General features: G+C 37.5%; 3 protein-coding genes across 3 annotated transcripts; all 3 read left to right on the top strand.

Annotated features, from left to right (window-relative positions):
* The first annotated feature begins 69 nt into the window (after positions 1-69).
* On the top strand, positions 70-4,510 carry LOC111801033. Its single transcript, XM_023684998.1, has 3 exons — positions 70-838; positions 1,686-1,754; positions 3,610-4,510. Exons 1-3 carry the CDS (start codon positions 560-562, stop codon positions 4,243-4,245), a joined length of 984 nt encoding a protein of 327 aa, XP_023540766.1. The 5' UTR covers positions 70-559; the 3' UTR covers positions 4,246-4,510.
* A 193-nt stretch (positions 4,511-4,703) lies between these two features.
* LOC111801032 (T-complex protein 1 subunit theta-like) lies at positions 4,704-10,799 on the top strand. The gene is made up of 13 exons (XM_023684997.1): positions 4,704-5,106; positions 5,786-6,048; positions 6,135-6,281; positions 6,372-6,533; positions 7,325-7,402; positions 8,286-8,419; positions 8,824-8,896; positions 8,987-9,064; positions 9,174-9,296; positions 9,367-9,461; positions 9,823-10,032; positions 10,385-10,442; positions 10,652-10,799. Exons 1-13 carry the CDS (start codon positions 4,959-4,961, stop codon positions 10,718-10,720), a joined length of 1,638 nt encoding a protein of 545 aa, XP_023540765.1. The 5' UTR covers positions 4,704-4,958; the 3' UTR covers positions 10,721-10,799.
* Positions 10,800-11,483: 684 nt separating this feature from the next.
* On the top strand, positions 11,484-14,484 carry LOC111801029 (photosynthetic NDH subunit of subcomplex B 2, chloroplastic). The gene is made up of 3 exons (XM_023684993.1): positions 11,484-12,067; positions 13,505-13,945; positions 14,125-14,484. The coding sequence occupies exons 1-3, from the start codon at positions 11,636-11,638 to the stop codon at positions 14,317-14,319; spliced, it is 1,068 nt and encodes a 355-aa protein (XP_023540761.1). The 5' UTR covers positions 11,484-11,635; the 3' UTR covers positions 14,320-14,484.
* The last annotated feature ends 15 nt before the right edge of the window (positions 14,485-14,499 follow it).

The following is a 14,499-nucleotide window of genomic DNA, read 5'->3' as shown; positions in this document are numbered from 1 at the left end:
GATAATGTGAAAGTTAAAGAGTAAAAAGGGTTTGTTTTATGTTGGAAAGGTCAAATTTTGAGGGTAGAGAATATGAAGAAAATGGCCATTTCCTTCGCATATAAGAAATCAATAATGGAAGGAAGAGCAAGAACAATTGAATGAACTAACAGCACAGAAATTTGCAATCATTATAATACAAATGAGAAACGGAGATGAAAAGGGTGGAGCTATAGATTAGAGGCACAGAGATGGGCAAATCACTTGTGCTGACATGGATTCCACATAAGCTTTCTTCCTTACGTGGCGGGATCCTATTGGTTACCAAACGCTGCAACATTGAAGGGTCAGTAAGGAGTGTTCTTGGGTGTTGAATGAATCCAGCACGCCTACAGACACACACCGTCAGTTCATTGTGTGTTTTAGCTGACATATCTCCCACGCATTTATACGCCCTTTGAAGAGGTCCATTAGCAGTTGCTATGGAATAAATGGTTAGATTTGATAATATCTATCTATTTGATGAAAGAGGTCCACAAACACCGTTTGCTTACGCATCCATGATCGAGCCAGAAGCGTAATGCAGGCGAATTTGCTATTGGGGCCAATCCCCATCCCCATTTCCTCTTCCTCCTCTGCCATCGGTTTCTACTCCTCTCTCATCGCCGATTCTCTTCGCCGGACTTACTCCTGCAACCCCTATTCCAAATCAACCAATCCCCTTCCTCGATCCACTCCCATCGTCGCTTCTTCGTCCACCGCCATTGACGGCGACCGCAACCATTACCAGGTACTCGGCGTCCCTCGCGCTGCCTCCTCCAAGGAGATCAAGAAAGCTTTTCGTCTGCTCGCACGCAAGGTAACTCTATATTCGGATTCTCTTGATTCTTCGTCTTAGCTATACAATTTTAATTGTTTACGCTCTACAATCTCACCGACTATAGAACAATGGTGGTACGTCGGACCAGTTTGGGAATATATTTGGTGTTTTGTATTCCGTTAAATTTAGGGTTTCCCTATATGCTGTAAGCTTGTATCAACACATGCCGTGTTCTTGGTTGATTTAGAGAAAGGCTAAGGATGTAGATTGTAATTTAGAAAAAGGGTTTTGGCTCAATATGGTTATCTGGATGATGTGGTAAATCCCGTGCTGGTCAATTTCTAAATCCAGACCATTGGGCTGTCATGGAATTCTCAATATGCACTGGAACATAACTTCTCTCAAATGCTTTCTTGTCACTCTCTCAAGAAAAAAGCAAAGAAGCTTTTCATATCAATTCTTTTGGTGTATTTGTGTGATATCTAACATTGGCTGGGGAGGAGAACGAAACACCCTTTATAAGAGTGTGAAAACCTTTCCCTAGTAGACGCGTTTTAAAGTCGTGAGGGGAAGCCTGAAAGGGAAAGCCTGGATCTGGGCCGTTACAATTTAGTTGGAAAGAATCAACAGATTATTCAATGGTAAATTCGGGTGTCACTCTTCTCAAGCAAAGCAAGGTTGTAGGAGGTGAAAGTGCCCAAAGGAGCATGGTTCTTGCTCGGATAGTTGCAAGTGTTAGGTTTTTTTTTCTCCCCATCCTAATCTGTGGGGATTTGAAATATTCATTGTCTCAAATGTTTGCTTAGACTCTTTGTTCCAAATGTTCTATTGTGTGCCCCTGCTAATAATAGCCACCCACTTAATGTACTTCTATTATGAACTACAGTACCATCCCGATGTTAGTAAGGATTTGCGAGCTGCTGATGCCTTCAAGAGCATACGACATGCATATGAAGTGAGTATCTTTATACTGCAACCCATTTTATAACTTTTTTTGTGATAGACATTATTTCATTTCACAATCCACAAATATTGATGAACACAAAAGCAATCATGGTCTCATTATTTGAGGGTAGGAGAATATTATATGAACTAGGTTGTCCTTCCTTTACCTCCAAGATCAATCACGCATTCAACGGCCAAATAGCTACAACTAGCTTGGACTGAATTAAGGAAGGTCAAGGAAGGAAAAATGAACAAAACCTGTATATGTGGTGGTGTTAAATGATGCTACTAGAAGAAAATGATGGAGCATTTTGTTAGGTAATTTATTGTTTTAATTTTTGCTAGCAAGGTTTATTTTAGGTGTTATTTTTATTTTATTATTTTGTTTATAGTTATTTAGGACACCATACTCTAGGGTAGATTGTTTGTTTGGCCAATCAATTAAATATACTAGGTTTAAATGTTGGTTGTTTTTTGTTCTTGGGAATGAAACGTTTTTAGATTTTAATGACTCTTGTAGAATGTTCAAATCCTGAGTAGGGAACTAGTTCTCTTTACGTCTTGGGTTCAATACAAGGTAATCGTGTCTAACTTTCCGCGGAGGTTGTGCTAAATTGATTTTGGGGGTTTTAGTATTTGTGAATTAGGGGTTCACATAGCCAAACGAAACCGTTCCTAATTTCAAATCATAAATACTAAAACCGTAGTGATACCCAAATGATATGAAAATCCTCCTAATTTGTAGTTAGGAACCCTTTAGTGACGTGAACCCCCGAGTGACGTGAACCCCCAGTTTACAAATACTAAAACCTCCTAAATCAATTGAACAAAATCCCAAGGAGAGTTAGAGAAAGTTACCTTATGATAAAAAACCAAGAAATAAGGAGAACCAGTTCACTACTTAAGGTTTGAACACTTGTTGATCGGGCTTACTTGCAACCTTAGTTCAAGAACTACAAAGGGGTGATGAGACTCAGCCATCAAAATGTAGAACAGTTTTATTCACAAAAACAACCAATTATGTACAACATCTCATTTATCATTTAAACCTAATACGTTTAGTTGATTAGCTAAAAGAGCAATCTACCCCTAAGTATGATTTTCCACATGACTCAAAATAATAATAATAATAATAATAATATAACAAAAGTCATACAATGACCCAAACATAAACACCTCAAATAAATCTTGCTAGCAGAAATTACAATAGTAGGCTTCGTAGCATAAAACTACATCATTTTCTTCTTGTAGCATTATCTTAATACCATGTACAGAGCTTTTGTTCAATTTTCCTTCCTTTTCCTCCTTTAATTGAATTCACTTTTGTTTGTATGTGGGAATCGAAAGCTAGTTGGAGTTGTTTAGTCCTTGAACGCGTGATTGGTCCTATAGTTAAAACAAGGGTAACCTGATTCATATAAGAATATATGTTCTTAAGTTGGTAAAATATGCTTTTTCTCACTGCTTAGTGGAAGAGTTTGGTTCCTTCGATGTTTATTGAAGTAAGTTTCAATAATTTATTGATGTAAGAATGTCTTATGTTTTCCTTTTCCCTTGAATTTAATGATTTGTGTTCACTGATTGGTGGAAGATGTTTGTGTTCTCCCGTGTTTATCAACGGTAAGTTGCAAGAATTCGATATTCTTTTGCGTTCTCCCTTCCTTGGGATTGTTGTATCTTTGGTATCTGGAAAAATGAATCCATAGATCTGTCAGTATGAACCTGTAAATCACTCCAGTTATTAAGCTTGAAACCAAATCTTTTCAGATGGAAACTCACTCTGCTAGTCACTCTAAACGTTTGATGTCATGTTTGGTTTATAACCAGAAGCCTCAGCGTCTACTCTATGCTCACTTTCTGAACAGGTATTGGCGAATGAAGCGACAAGAGCTCAGTATGACCAAGCATTGAAGCTTCAAGAAAGTACTGAGAGGCGATACAGAGGAAAGTGGTATTATAGTCCTGATTTTGAAGAAAGATCGAGAAGCTATAGATGGGCTGAACTGACGCAAAAGAGACAGTATGAGAGAGATCAGAAATATTACAGATACCAAGAGGATTTTTCCCACATTGATGAAGATGAGGAGGAGGAGGAGGAGGAGGAGGGGGAGGAGGAAGGCAGCAGCAGCAGCGAACTCAGAAGCCCCTTTGTTGAAGTGCTGAAAACAACATTCTTGTCTTTGTTTCTACTTCAAACGTTCGGCTCCCAGTTGTCCCTGACCTTTAGCGGCGTGGTGGCGTTGTTCGACTGGAAGTTGGACGTGGGGTATAAGATGGGACATCTAGTGGCATGGCTGTTGGGTGGAAGAGCTGGTGTTTTACTAGCCATATGTCTCTCGTTTGCAAGCTGGGTGTGTGGGAAAAGTAGCAGCAGTGTAGTTGCTGTTGTGGTAGTGGCTATGTGGGTGGGATCAAATCTTGCAAGATATGCACCACTTCCTCAAGGGGCTGTTCTCACTCTTCTCTACATGTCCATCAAGCTTCAAGCTGATTTCAACTGAAGTTTAAACTTAGCTGCAACAGCTAAGGTGTACAAATGTGGCGATGGGAGGTGCAAGATCAATTGATTGTAGTTCGGTTCAAGTAACGTGAAAACATCCACGAATTTTAGATATTTATGTGTACAGCAAGAATCTCTGTGATGTAAATTTGAATGGTGAAAGAATATCTGTTGTTTTATTGATTCTGATAGCCTTAGGATCAAAGGATTTAGGGGCCTTTATGTTTGTTTCTCCGTTTTTTAATGATAATCTTTCTTGATTTAGACATTATTTTGTATACTCAATTAGGAATCTAGAACGTAACATTTAAATGAACGTTACCAATTTTATAAAAAATAGTATTTCGATGACATTTCGATCGATATTTTAAATATTTAATAAATGTATAGTCATAATAATGTACTTAAATTATTAGATTTAGCATACGAGGTTGAGGAGTTTCGTAATACGATGGAGTTTTAAATTAGGGCACATTGGGGAAGTGAGTTTGGTGAGTAGAGCATTTCATTTGGTCCTAAAACCCTTCACTCCCATCCGCCATACTCCAACTTACTGAACTTTCTAGGGCTTTCTTGCTTCTCCTTCTCCCTCCATTGCATTCATTTACTCGCTCGCACTCCTGGGGTTTGACGTCTGCTCATCTCCTCTGCCATTTCCAGCCCCACCTCTAGTTTCTCACTCTCTAAGTTCAGGCTTTTCACAGGACTTCCAAGATGGGTTTCCAGCTGCCGTCTCATGGAATTCAATCCATGCTTAAAGAGGGTCACAAGCATCTCTCCGGCTTGGATGAGGCTGTTCTCAAGAACATTGACGCCTGCAAACAGCTCTCCACTATTACTCGAACATCTCTTGGTCCCAATGGTATGTTTCCTCTGATCTCAACCCCACTGCTCCTTTTTTCCCCATTTCGTTTCATATTATGTTATTTAGAGTTTTTTAGAACGAAAATGTGACGCACATTTGCGTCACCGGTTTTTTTGTATGATTTTTTTGTCGGTTTATCTTTGTACGCCAACTATGGGAGGTTATCGTTTCCCCTTCCAAGAGGCGAACTTTCTTTGAAGGCAGACGGAGATACATTACATTGCAGATCGGACAATGAATCCAATCTGAACAGTAGGATTAACCTTGCGGTTATAAAGACAAAGGTTGGATAGGCAAGACAAATAATGGTTAAGTTTATTTGCAATTGTACGTCTGTGATGAAAAGATTTCAACTTCATTCTGAATTGAGCTATTTGTAAGTACCTGAATAGCTCAACTGAGATTCAAATCCCGACCACCCACATATTTCAGTGCAATCAAAATTTTAGAAAGCCATCATGTATAATAAAGCTCTATAGGTAATTTTTACTTGACATCTAAGGTTGGAGCTAAATGTAGAAATTTGCGAGAATAATTAAGACAGTATTGTTCAAGGAGTGCTTCTATAGCCTCTGCACCTTTTAATGTTTTCTTTCTAGATTTTTTGTACTGTGTGAAATATATACCAAACTTACTATCTATGTCAATGCCCTTATTCTTAAGTATCTTTTCTCAGGAATGAATAAGATGGTAATTAATCATCTAGACAAGCTTTTTATCACAAATGACGCTGCAACAATTGTTAATGAACTAGAGGTACAGCATCCTGCAGCCAAAATTTTGGTTTTAGCAGGTAAAGCTCAGCAAGAAGAAATTGGAGATGGAGCTAATCTGACAATTTCATTTGCTGGGGAGCTTTTACAAAACGCTGAAGAGCTCATCAGGATGGGTCTGCACCCTAGCGAAATAATCAGTGGCTACACGAAAGGAATCAATAAGGTTTCTCACTTTTACAATGGTTATGGAATACATAGATGAACTTTTGTAACATGCCATTTTAATATCATGTCTTCACGTTGGTTCAGACTATTGAGGTTTTGAATGAACTAGTGGAGAAGGGTTCAGAGAACATGGATGTTCAAAACAAAGAGCAAGTTATTTCGCGAATGAAAGCTGCTGTTGCTAGCAAGCAATTTGGACAAGAAGATTTTATTTGTTCTCTAGTTGCTGATGTATATTTTCCTACTCTTGTTACAATTGAGTAATTATCCTGTAAATCCTTTCCTTGCCAATTTATGAATACATTTTTTCTTGTGTTGCAGGCATGCATTCAAGTATGTCCTAAGAATCCGCAAAATTTCAATGTGGACAATGTTCGAGTTGCAAAGTTATTAGGAGGTGGGTTGCACAATTCTTCAGTAGTGCGCGGCATGATCTTGAAAAGTGATGCTGTGGGAAGTATAAAGCGAATTGAGAAGGCCAAGGTATGAACAACCATTTATTTACACTTCCATCATGATGAATGTGTTTCTTATGTACTTGCCTGTTGTTGATTCATGTTCTTCTGCGAGGTTATACATGTTTTTCTTTTTAATTTAATTTATTTGTTCTTCATATGCTTGCAACTGGTTTAATTATGTAATTATTACTGCTCGATGATGTGTTGTTCCCAGCTAATGTGCTGACCAAGATTAGATGGCAGTGATTCTCTTAGGATAAGTTTTGTTTCATGCAAAAAGAAGAAAAATGTTAGAGGATGTTAATAAAATCCTTGTAAATGGCATCCAGATCATTTCATCTTTAAGAAATGAAATTAGCATTTCTTTAATTCCAAGTGCTAATTCCTCCTGCTTGCAGAAATGAAATTTAAGAAGAGAGAGGAAAAAAAGAATTAAGACTTTTATCTGCATCTGGGATAGCTGTGTTGTTATCTTTCACTTCTACATTATGTGGTTTTAAATGTCAGCTGTATGCTTACATAAATTATATGATTAAGGATTGGCTTGGCTATTTAAGTGGGTTTTCTGGGGGATGCTGTCTTGGTGATTGTGATAGATGATGAGGAATCTTCACCTGTTTTTAACTTGGATTGCTTTGGTTTTTGCAAAGTAAAATTGCTTGAATGTTGGTTGCATTAAACTTTGATGTGTATTATAATTTTTTATAACTAAAAAGAATTTCAAACTCTTATTTTGTTGTACTTCTCAAATATTATTGTGAAATTATTTCTCCTAGTTATTTTGGCTTGATTTTCTTCAACATTTTTTTTATGAAGGTTGCTGTATTTGTTGGTGGCGTTGATACATCTGCAACGGAAACAAAAGGAACAGTATTGATTCACACTGCTGAGGAGGTAGATCTCAAAATTTTTTATACTATTTTTTAGTTTCAATTTTCCCATTTTCAAATGGTAATCTTGTACCAAGATATTCTTTTTGGGAAGTACTTGAAGATTTGGATTGCTTCCTTTGCCTTTGGCGTCTTTTGATATTTGTTTGACCCATAAGAGACGTTTTATGATGACGGAGGAGGTTTTGTTTCACCTTCCATTTCGGGAGAAGGGTTGAATTCTTCGGTATTTAGATTTTCTTTTTCTGGCTGTTTGAGCATTTTGCTTGAGAGGGACGGGAGAACTTCTAGGGGTGTTGATAGGTCTGGAAGGAGGGTCAGTCTATTGATATGTTAAATGCTTCTATTTGGGCATTCTCTTCTAGAAGTTTTATAATTCTTCTTCAGGCCTTGCTCTTTTGAATTAGAACTCTTTTTGTATCTTTAGCTCATTTTTTGGCTGGCTTCATTTGTTGGGCTGCTTGTTTTGTAGGCCCTTCTTATATTATGTCGTATCTCTCAGCTTGAATTTCCAATAAATAATGAATTAATCTAACTAGATGTCTCTTCGTTTATTTGAGGCAATTTTGGTTGGTAGTGGAGTAATCATGGAAAATAGAAAAGGAGTCCTGCTTCTTAGTGATATATTTTTTTTTTTGTTATTATTTTGATTGGAAATTATAAATCTTATTTTTGGATATTCTCTTGTTTTATTGCTTATAATTATCTTCTTGTTTTATTGCTTATAATTATCTTCTTGTTTTGCTTCGTTCAGATATTGTCCTACTTTTTCTTAATGAAAAAAAGGCATTCTTTCACTTTTGGGCTCTTTGTGAGGTTTTTGGTTGCAATTGCATTTGTATTTTTTTTTTTTAATATCAATTTATCCACATGCTTATCAATTGTAGCTACAAAACTATGCAAAAACGGAGGAAGCTAAAGTTGAGGAGCTGATAAAAGCAGTTGCAGATTCAGGGGCTAAAGTAATTGTTAGTGGAGCAGCTGTTGGGGAAATGGCTCTACATTTCTGTGACCGCTACAAGTATGTTGAGTTTTCCTTCTCTCTGTTGTTTTTTGGTCTCCGGTTAAGTTTTAAAAATGTGGTTGCTGAATAAAAATGCTATATTTCTTGTTCATTGCACTCATAGAAATGTACGTGTTATGTACACTAGATTCTGTTGGGTCCATCTCTCTGTTTTACTGACTCCATATCAGGTTCAAGCATGTTTATAACTTTGTAATATATCCAAACCTATGTCTATGATGCGGCTGTATGATTTTAGAATTTAAAATTAGTAGATAGGAATTTTTATGTACTAATTTTCTTTGGTGATGCATGTTGAGAAGTGTTGGTTTGTGATGTGTTGGATATGGATGAACTATCAAGATTCAATCTTTTTTTCCCCTTCGATTCTTTCTTTAGTTTCATTTACTGTTGCACTGCAGGCTTATGGTGTTAAAAATTAGCTCAAAGTTTGAGTTGCGGAGATTTTGTCGCACAACTGGTGCTGTAGCCATGGTAAGCTTGTTCTGGCTTTTGCTATTGATAAAGTGAGATTGTTTTCTTCATTGATATTGACATAGTTCCTCCACCCCCACCAAACGACAGTTGAAGCTTAGCCAGCCAAATCCAGATGACTTGGGTCACGTGGACTCTGTCTCAGTTGAAGAAATTGGTGGTGCTAGGGTATGTTGTCTTTATGAGCTTAATTATTTTTATATTGTACAGTTTTTCATGATTGCCTCTTGATTTGTGGCACAATTACTGATTATTTTCCTTTGATATTGTATAATAGGTCACAGTTGTGAAGAATGAAGAGGGGGGCAACTCCATAGCAACAGTTGTGTTACGAGGAAGTACCGATAGTATTCTGGATGATCTTGAAAGGGCAATTGATGATGGAGTTAATACCTACAAAGTATTTCTCTGCATATGTACCGTTTGTTTTTGGAATTATTTGGAGCTTGCGTAATGATTTTCTTTGTCAGGCAATGGCGAGGGACAGCCGAATAGTACCTGGTGCTGCTGCTACTGAAATTGAGTTGGCTAGAAGAGTGAAGGAGTTCTCTTTTAAAGAAACTGGGTATTTCTTTTTTATTTTTTTTTTAAATTTAATATTGCACAAGTGAAGATCACTTTTTACTATTGAACTGAGTCGCTTGTTAACAGCATCATTTCTCTGCCAAGAAAAGGAAATTTTTTTACACAACTGACATAATCAGCGTGTATGCAAACTTGAGTCATGTAATGTCACGGGAAGTCATGTAATGTCAGCTCCAGATGTCCCAAATGTTTTCTAACTTTTCTTTTTGATTCAGATCAATGCATGTTTGTCCGTTAATTTGGTCAATGTGTTGAATTATTTCCTAGGGATGCTGAAATGAGGACTAGAGTCATTCTATTCTATTATTGAAGAAACACTGATGACTTTTCCTTGTCTGTAGATTGGATCAGTATGCCATTGCGAAATTTGCAGAAAGTTTTGAGATGGTACCAAAAACTCTTTCTGAAAATGCTGGGCTAAATGCAATGGAGATAATATCCTCATTGTATGCTGAGCATGCATCCGGAACTACCAGAGTGGGTATAGACTTGGAGGAAGGGGCTTGCAAGGATGTTTCCACGATGAATATCTGGGATCTTCACATTACTAAGTCAGTTTTCATTCTCTTACAATGTGAAAAATTATGATTATTCTCAAGAAACTCTTAGTTCGGTGCTTCATACAATATATAATTGTAGTGTATCTTTCCTGTAAAGTTTCATTTTGCTTAATTCTTACTTGTATATAATTATATTACAATATATAGTTAGTGCCTTGCATTTCACAGAGATATTTAGTTATTAGTTTTCGTAAGGTAGTCATCATTATACGATAAATCTGTCCTGTTAAATGCATGTTACTGGTGATGACTTCATTCTTGTTTTTTTTTTTTTAAAAAAAAGTCATTAGGGATGCTACCTCATGATGACATGCACTTTTGTCTGGCTTTTTTTCTCTTCTAGGTTATTTGCTCTCAAGTATGCTGCTGATGCTGCTTGTACTGTCCTTCGAGTCGACCAGGTACCCTTCTATTAATCTGCTGATGCTTGCTTGCATTGACATTTAATTTGTTAAAATCATACATATACATAGGACTGCTGAGACGAGACGCACAAGATGAACCTTCTAATATTTCTTGACCTTGTTAAGTTTTAATCCTGGAAGGTTGGTTGCTGATGTATTTTTAAATATGTTTTCGACTGAACGTTATTATTTCACCCATGTTGCAGATTATAATGTCAAAACCAGCAGGAGGTCCCAGGAGAGGACAGCAGCCTGCAGGGATGGACGAGGACTAAATGCTGAATTGGGCTACATTATTATTATTTATCTTTAAGTTTTGATTAAGATACTAAAATGGTTTGTTTTATATATATATATATATATATATATATATATATATATAAGAAGAGGAGAGGGGTGGTGTTTCCATTGCATTTGGGGCTTGGTTGGGGAAATGTGGCTTTTTACGCGTGCCACTACACTATTAGCAGGACTATTTCTTTTTAGTCACCGGTTTTGTCTGTTGGATAGATTGTACTGTTGATGATGTTGTTATAGTGAGGCCTCTTTTGTTTATGATACAATCAGAACGTGTTGATGCCAAGGGTAGCTTATTAGGTAGGTTTCTCAATTCCCATGTTTATTTGGATCCATTATTCAGCTGTATTTCTATTAATGCCATACGCCATTTGCTTCCTCACTATTTTGTCGTCAAGAAATTTATGGAATTTTACTCTCAACTATGAACTCAAGAAATTTAGTGTTAGAATTTGATGAATTTGAGGGGGAAAAACATGTTTTAAAAGTTCTTTTTATGTTTTTTTTTTTCTTGAGAGTTCTTCATTAACATTGATCTAAGCAAGTCGCTTAGAGAGATTATTCGAAGAAAAATATAATGAACTCTTAAATAAACCATCGTAATTGAGTTACGATCAACATTTTTTAATTATATTTGTACCATATAGACCTTTTTACCCTACAAAAACATAAAATTCCTAAACTTTAAAAAAAAAATATATATATATAGAGAGAGAGAGATGGCGGCAGAGAGGGAGAATTAAAGAAAAGCCGTTATGAGTGGATAAAGGGACCAAAATAGAAATCCAAAGGAAAACATTGGTGGGAGAGTAAGGTAAGGATGAGCTTAGGACACTCTTCTTCAACTCTGTGTGGAAGCCATTAATTCCTCCTCTTTTATCTCTCAATCTCCCATGGCTTCTCTGGTTTGCCTTCCCCTCCCAAAGCTAAGCATTGTTAGGGCTTCTTCTTCTTCTTCTTCTTCCCTCTCCCCTTCTGCAACTTCCCCTTTACCCGCCGATTCTCTCAACGACAAATTTGGCCGCAAGGGCATCCACTTCCACCAGTCTAATGGCATTCCCACCGTCGACCTCACCGTCCGCAACGGCAGCTCCTTACGCCTCCACATCTCCGATGCCCATATCCCTTCCTACAAACCCAAAGTCTATTGGAAGGACGACGGCTTCGAGGAAGTTCTCTTCACTACTCCCGCCGCCAATGGCGGAAAAGGAGGGATTGGCCTTGTGATCAACGATGCGTCCAATTCAGCCTCTAAACCCTCTCTTCTTCCCACTTCTGATTGGACCGTCAAAGATGTCGATTCCGATGCCATTGATGCTCTCCAGGTATATCTAGCATATATCTAATGTATCTTTGACCAAATTTTGCCTGGTTCTCTTTGGGCTTTGCTTCTTCATTTATTTACGATCTTTGCTGCGTCAAGCGTTGAGTGAATTCATTTGTCTTGTTTTTCTCCTAATTATGCTGTGGGACTGCAGGAGCAGAAGCTACATTAATGATTTAAGTTAGTGTACCCAGTTGTCTACCTGGAATCTGAGCTCTATTTTGTATTTGATTTGGTATGATATTGTTTACTTTCAACTTCAACATAAACTCTCGTAACTTTGTTTTTAGTTTCCCCAAAAGGCCTCGTATCGATGGAGATAGTGTTCCTTACTTATAAACCCATGATCTTCCTCTTAATTTGCTAAGGTGGGACTATTCCTTTCAACTATTCTCAACAGTCCTCCCCTCGAACAAAGTGTACCATAGAGCCTCTCCTGTGTCCTCCGCTCGAACAAAGTGTACCATAGAGCCTCCCCTGAGACCTATGGAGCTCTCAAACAGTTTCCTTAATCGAGGCTCAACTCCTTTCTCTGGAGTCCTCGAATAAAGTACACCATTTGTTCAACACATCGAGGCTCATTATTTCTTTGTTTGACATTCAAGGATTCTATTGACATAATTAAATGAAGGGCATGACTCTGGTTCCATGTTATGAATCACAAATCTCCACAATGATATGATATTGTTCACTTTGAGCCTAAGCTCTTATGATTTTACTTTTAGTTTCCTAAAAGGCCTCGTGCTCTTATGATTTTACTTTTAGTTTCCTAAAAGGCCTCGTACCAATGGAGATAGTGTTCCTTACTTTATAAACTTATGATCTTCCTCTTAATTAGCTAATGTGAGAATACTTCTTTTAACGATCCTCAACTGATCTAACAAATCCTCCCTTCAAATGAGTATTCATTTGTCCACTCTCTATCACGATTCTACTTTTTTCGTGATCCCTGGTTAAATGATTAGATGTGTGAGAGGTTTAAGAACTATATTTCATGAATTTTAGGAGGTAGACAAGACTTGAATTGCATTGGATTGTTATTGGGATGCAGCTACGTTGTGGCTATCATATTAAATAATTTCTCCCTTCTGTCATATTATGTTTGGAACGTGATTTTGAGCTTGCGTAGTTAATGTTTTCATCTCTATATTGGTAATGATATCAAATAATTTTTCCCTTCTGTCATATTATGTTTGGAACGTGATTTTGAGCTTGCGTAGTTAATGTTTTCATCTCTATATTGGTAATGATATCATCATTATACTAATTAAGATTTTGTTCTTCCTTCTCAACTCATAGTTTTCCTCACTCTAGTGCTAAGTAATGTAGGGTTGAAAACATGTCATCTTTTGTTAAGACAGTGTACCAAGTTATGCAAGTTGAATGCCTTTGTATGTGGAGGTTTCATTTTGTTTTCCCTGTCATGGTTTTGTTGCAGGTGGAGTTGAGCTGCAGTAGCAAGCAAATGGAGATTACTTACATTGTCACTCTCTATTCCGAAAGTATGGCGACGGCTGTGATTGTCAAGAACACGGGACCGAAACTGTTGTCGCTAAACAGCGCAATACTGAGTCATTTCAAGTTCAAACGACGAGATGGGGCAGCAATCCAGGGGCTTGAAGGATGCTCCTACTGTTCTCTCCCTCCCTTATCTTCCCCTTTTGAAATACTGTCTCCTACAGAAGCAATGAAGGCAGAGGACCCCGATTGGTTCTCGTTCAGCTCTGAGCCTCAAGAAAAGGTAGGTTCATGGAGCCTCCAAGATGTGCCCTTCACCATCTTGAAGAACAAGTTCAGTAGAGTTTATGCCGCACCACCAGCAGAAAGGTCGAAGCCTGTATATCACACCACACCTTCGAAGTATGAGACTCTTGATCAGGTAAAGAAATAGCTACTGTATTGCATCACACATCTTTGAACATGTTTTTGGCATCGCTGAAGTACTTTCTATTCAAGAACTTTACTTCTTACTTATCTTAAGAACTTTTTACTTCTTAATCTCTTTTGGCGAAGTACTTATAAGGGAAATATTTTGACAAAAGCACTTGTGTATTTCAGGGACGAGAGCTGTTCTTCAGGGTCATAAGAATGGGGTTCGAAGACATATACGTACAAAGCCCTGGTTCATTATCTGACAAGTTTGGCAAAGACTACTTCATATGCACTGGCCCTGCTTCCATGTTAGTTCCTGTCACAGTCGAACCTGGTGAACAATGGAGGGGCGCCCAAGTTATTGAGCATGATAACTTGTAATGTATTATTTCCTCTTTAATCTTCATATTTTTACCCAAATTCATTATCAAATGAACACCTGATCAAGTACAAGTAGCAGCTAAAATATTTACATATGCTCCTCTATTTTCGAGAACTTGGTGTACGAGCTTCTTTGTTTATACAATAAATCCACCGACTTCCCAATATGATATTACTAAT

This window comes from Cucurbita pepo, chromosome LG08 (genome assembly GCF_002806865.2).
Source record: "Cucurbita pepo subsp. pepo cultivar mu-cu-16 chromosome LG08, ASM280686v2, whole genome shotgun sequence".
Classification (NCBI taxonomy): domain Eukaryota; kingdom Viridiplantae; phylum Streptophyta; class Magnoliopsida; order Cucurbitales; family Cucurbitaceae; genus Cucurbita; species Cucurbita pepo.
This window is presented reverse-complemented; position numbering and strand designations above follow the sequence as displayed.

Bases quoted from the DNA above. Each gene is read 5' to 3' on its own strand.
- LOC111801033 (XM_023684998.1), top strand. From the start codon at position 560: ATGCAGGCGAATTTGCTATTGGGGCCAATCCCCATCCCCATTTCCTCT. The intron at 839-1,685 runs GTAACTCTATAT...TATGAACTACAG, and splicing joins TTCGTCTGCTCGCACGCAAG to TACCATCCCGATGTTAGTAA. The intron at 1,755-3,609 runs GTGAGTATCTTT...CTTTCTGAACAG, and splicing joins GCATACGACATGCATATGAA to GTATTGGCGAATGAAGCGAC.
- LOC111801032 (XM_023684997.1), top strand. From the start codon at position 4,959: ATGGGTTTCCAGCTGCCGTCTCATGGAATTCAATCCATGCTTAAAGAG. The intron at 8,420-8,823 runs GTATGTTGAGTT...GTTGCACTGCAG, and splicing joins CATTTCTGTGACCGCTACAA to GCTTATGGTGTTAAAAATTA. The intron at 9,065-9,173 runs GTATGTTGTCTT...ATTGTATAATAG, and splicing joins AAGAAATTGGTGGTGCTAGG to GTCACAGTTGTGAAGAATGA.
- LOC111801029 (XM_023684993.1), top strand. From the start codon at position 11,636: ATGGCTTCTCTGGTTTGCCTTCCCCTCCCAAAGCTAAGCATTGTTAGG. The intron at 12,068-13,504 runs GTATATCTAGCA...GTTTTGTTGCAG, and splicing joins ATGCCATTGATGCTCTCCAG to GTGGAGTTGAGCTGCAGTAG. The intron at 13,946-14,124 runs GTAAAGAAATAG...TGTGTATTTCAG, and splicing joins AGTATGAGACTCTTGATCAG to GGACGAGAGCTGTTCTTCAG.